This window comes from Hermetia illucens, chromosome 2 (assembly GCF_905115235.1).
Source record: "Hermetia illucens chromosome 2, iHerIll2.2.curated.20191125, whole genome shotgun sequence".
NCBI lineage: Eukaryota > Metazoa > Arthropoda > Insecta > Diptera > Stratiomyidae > Hermetia > Hermetia illucens.
In genome coordinates, this window is record NC_051850.1 from 49,661,594 (window position 1) to 49,668,396 (window position 6,803).

At 41.4% G+C, this 6,803-nt stretch overlaps 1 protein-coding gene across 1 annotated transcript in view; it reads right to left on the reverse strand.

Moving 5' to 3' along the window:
* LOC119649303 (ras-related protein Rap-2b) overlaps positions 1–3,882 on the reverse strand; it is a 119,983-nt gene extending 116,101 nt beyond the window's left edge. Inside the window, exon 1 of the mRNA XM_038051400.1 lies at positions 3,450–3,882. Coding sequence (XP_037907328.1) covers positions 3,450–3,538 — 89 coding nt within the window. The 5' untranslated portion in view covers positions 3,539–3,882. The remainder of the gene's footprint in view (positions 1–3,449) is intronic.
* Positions 3,883–6,803: the final 2,921 nt, after the last annotated feature.

Here is a 6,803-nt window from a genome sequence, read left to right on the forward strand (position 1 = left end):
AAAGCAAAACAGGGTCCTGAACACAAAGCCTCCCTCTCAAATAAAAATGAAAAGTGCGCTTTCCCCGGGGTCTTTGTAGGTGTGGTGATAGTAAAGCTGCATTAAGGGCGTTAAGCAGTCCTTTGAAAACATCACAAATTGTTCATGAATGTAGGAATCGATTGAACTTTGTAGATTCAATATGGTGAAACTACTCTCGGTATCCGTCAAGGTGGGTTAATGAGGGAAATACAATTTTGGATGCATCGGCTAATGCTGCTTTCAAAAACTGGGAACAAGCTTTCCATAATGACAGGTGGCTGAGCTTTAATGCTCCTAAACACACCAAACTTTTCCAGTCAGAACCAAACAAACATAAGGCAAAGCTTATACTGTAGAAAAGCAGGAAAACCTGCAAAAGTATTGTGGGCATTCGTGGTAATAATTCATTAGCTGAGTGCATGTGCAGAATAGAAATTCTCCAAGATGATACGTGTCTATCCTGTAATGAGGAAGCAGAATTCACGGAACATTTTTTATGTGAGTGCCCCGCGTATGAACATCAGATTTTTGGTGCTGATGTGCTGCGATTGCAGCAGATAACATTACATCCACTAACGGAAAATTTACGAAACATAAGCGAATCCAGGATATTCCGTTAGACGAGGGAATCGAGTACATTGGACAGTAGGATGTGAGTGATCAGAGGTTTTCCTTCTCCCCCACCACAAACACATACACACACACAATGCTGATTGAGAGAGCATGATGACCCGTCAAACCGAAAACCTTCGTTTTTTGGTGTTTATCTTCAGTCCATCTCTACTTGCCCCCTCTTTAAAAAACCAGAGTTATTTGGCCAAGGTGAATGACCTGGTGAGAGGGCCAACAGATATCATCAGCATAGTGGAGGGGTTTGAGGAAAGATATCATAGTCCATTAACTTCGGATAAGGCAGCATGAAGAAATAATAACGGTGACAAGATGCAACCTTGACGGATCCTGCTTTGACTCCAAAATCCTCTCAGATTTTACTACGGTGTAGCACATGACATTTCGCGCCACTATATGTCGCTCTGATAATGGCTATTCCGCAGGGACGGAATGCTTTTTCTGCGTAAAGCACGCTACACACACTCCATATTAACGCTATCGAAAGCTTCCCCGAAATCTATGAAGAATAGATAAAGCGGAGCTCTAAACTCTGCGGATTGTTCTAAACTGATCCGTAAAATATTTATGTGGTTAATGCAGGAGGATCCGGAACGGAAACCAGCCCCGTGTCTGCCGATTAAGCTACCGAAATGTACTTTAATGCGTTTTAGGATTATTTTAGCCATTATCTTTGCGACGATTAGGAGCACGTAGATTCTGCTCCAATTGTCACACCCCAAATGGTTGTCCTTCTATGGAATCTTAACGGTCATCGCCTTCTACCACCCTCTGGCAAAGGTTTGGGATTCCCAAGATTTCCATACGCGTGGAAGCAGCAGATCTCGATATCGGAGTTCAAGCTCCCGCAGTCAGCCAGGTCTTCTGGCGCCTATTCAAGACGTGTCGCCAATCTACGTAGCAGCTGGGAAAGGAGCATTTTTGGGGGAGCCCAATGCTCAGCAATATTCTTAACCGAACACTGTCGAGCGACGGTTGGATCATACAAGAGGCCAATATTGAACTTAGGGGGTCAAAGCTTTCCAACTCTGAGAGAAGTGGAAGCAAATGACGGATGTCAGCACCTCTCTCGTACACACATTCAGGAGACAATTCCTATATCTACTGCTGATCTCAAAGTGGTCCATCTGATTGCTAATACGATGTCCGTCAATTGAAACTTAACTTACCTTAAGGCAGGCTCTGTACTCGATTAATGTGCCTATGACGAGGCGGTTAAAGCGACAGAAATTCACAAACTTTCCACAATGATCATGACGATCGCATGTTTAAGCAGAATGTTGTCAGATCCAAGAGTAGCACTCAAAGCACCTATTACCATTAAAATATCAGCTTTAGGAGGCTGCGTGAAAGTAGAAAGCATCCTTCTTTCCTAGATTATAAGCCTCCGTTGCTGCATAGCACTGTACAATTGCGATATTCCTTAACCTTCCGGTAGGCCTGACAACTACCGCTTTTACAGAATAAAAAAACACATTGCCATAAGTGTGCCAAGAGCGAGCGAAGTACTATCTAGAGTCCCACCATCTAACCTCGCGCAAGCGTAGAATGTTAGGCTTATATCCTTCGAATTCTCATTCAATTTGGGGAAAGCAAACATTCTGGGGGCCGTCGCTACCGTTGTCCAGGAGTGTCCGTATATTATACGAACCAATCATAATCCATTTTCGATAGCCATGAGGTGACGCCCCATTCGATGCGTTGTTAACGTTTCAAGAATAATAAAGTCTCAAAATTTATAGGCGAACAAATTTCTATCGCTTTTACTCCCAGCTTTCGACAACCAGGGACGACTTTGAGTGTATTCTTAATCCCCACCTCCGGGGCTAGAAATATACATTACTTCCCATATTTGAGGCGCAGAGCATCCGATTTTCGACTAGTTTTTATTTATTTCCCATTTTACCTCCACGTTTTTTTCCGCTAACTTGGACCCTCTCATGTTCCCGAATTTAGCTAGCACAGAAGTATGAACATGTCGACTGGATACTTCAGAGAAGCTTCAGTATTTGTGTTCGCACCTTCATAGTCATTCTAGATTTTTGGGGTAGCTTTGCCCTCTTGATCGACTTTGATTAGATAGGGTAGTCCTTGACCATCCCCAACCTATTACTGACTCATTTTGAGGAGATGTCATCATGCGAAGTACTTCCTGGTTTAGAATTTTATTACAATAAGATTTCCACACTTTTTGACCCCTTAATATCGTTTTTCGTAAATTATCTCAAAAAGGAAGCATAGAACGGTGATTTGATACATCATGCGACTGGGTTCCAGATGAGAAAATCTAACAGCCTCCGTAGAAACCACTACCACGTCTATATCCACATTTGAGCTCCAATCATCCTTTTTTCTCCTACAGTGCAGGAGACATGTTTACTTAGCTAGCAATTTTAAACACATTATATTTTTCTAGAACGAATCAATTGAAAGTTAGGTAGGAAAACCTCATTAAAATCCGGTATTTTAAGAATTTTATCTTCTTATGTAAAGATAGAGGCAACACATATTGCCTGAAGCAAGTAAAATCTGCAGGAAAAATGTAGGCTAATAATTATTTTCGAATAACTTGCTCCACGTGGAACGCCTACTTTCATGTAAGCTGAAGGGCAAAGACCCACTTAAGCTGAACATATTCTAATATCATATTCAAATTCAACATGAATGGGGCCGAAATCTAACAATAAAAATACCCAAATGCTCCTTTGACTTGCTAAGGTCTAATGAAATATAAAACATTTAATATCATTTTTACTGTAAATTGACATAAATCCGATTAAAGGCAGAATATCATATACCTGTCTCTCCTGGGCTTGTCATCCGAACTATCATCCTTCATGAAGGATGGCTGTAAACTGAAACGTCTTCTCAAGTGTCTTCCCTTCATTGTGCCAGCACTTCCTGGAGTATGTGCGTGGAATAGGTTGCTCTGCAATTCACTTCTTCACGTCTGTTCACTGTTTAAACACAGTAACTTATAAGGCTCATCAAATAAACGTTCTCAAACGACGATAACGGCAAACAAAAAGAAGAACGAAGGGAACTTTCTCAAATTTTCTCGTAACTTCCGTCTGGTAATTTTCACTTTCCTCAAAAGAATTTCGCGAGTACCGTCATCACTTTTATTTTTTTATGGTTTGCCTACCAAATGTTCAAGAGGAAATTAAAAGCATTATTCGTGTCCTGGCGAGATGATGATGATAGCGCGCAGTACGTGGCCCTTCGCAGTATGCTGCCTGTTCACCTGGAAAAAATAGGATAAAAATTTTCAATGCATAAATTTCAGAACTAAGGGAGGAAATCTAAAGAATTCTTTATTACAGTTTAATGTGACATATAACGTTCAAGATAAACCAGCATTTAACGGAAGCTCCGTAGGAAAAGGCTACAGAGGGATGGCATCACATAGTTTTACAGTTGCCTTAAACTGCGGCGATGAAAAGACGAAATGACTTACAACGCTAGCTCCGATATCTGATGCCCACGACAACAGGATATTAAAATCCTTATATACGAAACAGGCACACACTTTTAGGATGTCCTACTCTTCGTCCTACATCTGCGGTGGTGGCCCATTTGTCAAGGCAATTTATCTCTTTGAGAATTTGCTTCTTGTCAGATACATCTTATTGTAATGAGCATTCAGTCGAGAAGCGACGCAGATAAACCAACCAAGGGAATCTCAGTAAAGACCATGCGAAAAGGATATGTCAAGTTATTAACATAATACTTGTCGACAAGCCAAGCAAAACTCACGAAACAGAGGAAGTTGAAACAAGTCAGTGAACTTAGTCTCTTCGTTTCTCTTGTACACGCTCCTGCGTCTTTTAAGATGCTTGGTTTTTCCGGATGGATGCCAGGAATTGTATCGAGTTCCAAATGAGACAATATCTCATCGGAGACTGAATTTTTCAAACTGGGAGCTTTGTGATTAGCATCCTGCTTAAAAATTTAAAATTATTCAAAGTAGGGAACGATTGCTGACTTTTCATTATTGTAACGTGTGCTCCTAAATACGTGTCCTCCAGCTGAATCGAATTTCAATTGTCAATTTTACTTTATCCATCATCTAAAAAGATTGCTGAATAATATTTGGAAAAAGCCCCTATCTTTCCTAATTTTTTCCACAGATTTTTCAAAAAATGCTCTTTGATTATGCAAAATGCATGAAGATATCGCTCTACGTATATCCAATTTCCCAGCACTTTTCCCAAAAAATGCTAGAATACATCAAGAGATGTGGGACCAGTTGGTTGTTGACAAAGCCAAAGACTACCTGTCTCTTTGATTACATTCCAACCATGAATGTGTAACTGAAGGTGATGAAGTTTGCAAAGAGAGTTCAGTTGGAGGATAAGGGTTGCTTACGTGACATTAACATATTTTGCAGAGAAGGATTTCACATAAAGGTGAGCATCAAATTACTTTTGGATGTCTCTGAAATGCAAAAAATTCTTCAAACAGAAAAAGATACAGTGAAGTGACTGATAGTGTCATGTACTTGCCACAAAGTGAATTACTGGCGACAGCTCTTTGTATATTAATCTCATGGGGGAGTTGGTTGTGAATTCAGTAAATTGTTGCGATTCCCTTGATTTCACAATTCTGTGTTTTTTTCTCAAAAAAAGAATGTTTTCGTATGTTATTTTTAAGGTTTTGTGCAAAACGAAACTTTATTAAAATCGGTTCACTGTTTGTATTTTTTTCTAAACGTTGAAAGAAGGAAAGATTTAAAACCTTGTCTTGGCCTGCAAGTTATGTGAGGCACTCGCTAAAACCACCTCATTCTTTTTTCACTCCACAGAATGGCTTTGAAACATTAGAAATTTTTTTCACGACTCTGGATAAAGTCATCAAATCTACCAATCAAAGGGCGAATGCCATTGAGTACGTCTTTCATTGTATCTGACCTCGAGGAATAGGAGTATGAGGAACTCTATTGTCTTAAAAAGATCCAACATGAAGAAAAGGAAGGCTGACCTAGTCGAAGAAAAGCTGCTGGGGAAGGACATTGTCAAGGCAACATTCTGGACGAAGGAGATGATGTTGCATTGTTTTAAGAATTTTTGTTAAGTTGTTAGTTCACACGGGCACCTGTCCTTTTTTATATAATCTGGAAGTAATGGAAGACCTTCCCCTTGAGGAACAAAACGAAGAATTTTCTAAAGGGTTATTATTTTCGGCAAATGCGTGTGTGTGTGTGCGTATGGTGGGGGAGAAGCTACAGCTTCTGAGCACTCAGGCCGTGTTGGCCCATTGTACTCGCCTCCCCCGTCTAACGGAATATTCCGGATTCGTTAACGTACCGCAGGATTTCCGTTAGTGGATGTGATGCTACCCGTCGCAATTGGAGGACATCGGCACCAAAGATCTGATGCCTGATGCGTCCATAGGCGGGGCATTCACATAGGAAATGCTCCGTGGATTCCGCTTCCTCATTACAGGAGGGACACGTATCATCTTCGGTAATTCCTATTCTGAACATATGCCCAGCTAGTGAATTATGGCCTGTCAGAATGCCCTTCAATCGCTCGCCAATCACCCAGTTTGCCACCCTTAGGATCGCATAAACCTCGGCTTGAAAAACCGTGGCATATTGTCCCAAAGGAAAAGCCCACTTCTCGTTTTTATTCGAGAGGTAGACTCCGGCTCCAGAACCCTCTTCTGTTTTTGAGCCATCGGTGTAGAAGACTTCCGTATATCCCGCCACGCATTCCTCTGGGTCTTCCCAGTCCTCTCTACGCTTCAGCGTAACTACATATATTCTACCAAACAGATGTATGGGAACACGAGACTCGGAAGGCATTGTAAGAACTGGATTCAGTCCCCCCAGTAACTCTTCCAATGCTCTGTGCCCCCACATCCGTTGTTTTCCCATAGATCTAATCTAATTAGCCTATGAGCTGCTCTCATTGCAGTGCTTTGAATAAATATATCCAGGGGCTGCAAATTGAGTAATGCATTCAGAGCTGCGCCGGATGTCGTGCTCATGGCACCAGTGATACCCAGACAACAGTTCTTTGCAGTGCGTCTAGTTTACGGTGAAAACCTTTTTGTCTCACCTTAACCCACCACACTACGGATGCATATACGAACATCGGCCTAATGATGGCAACGTATATCCACATTACCACATGAGGCCTGAGTCCCCA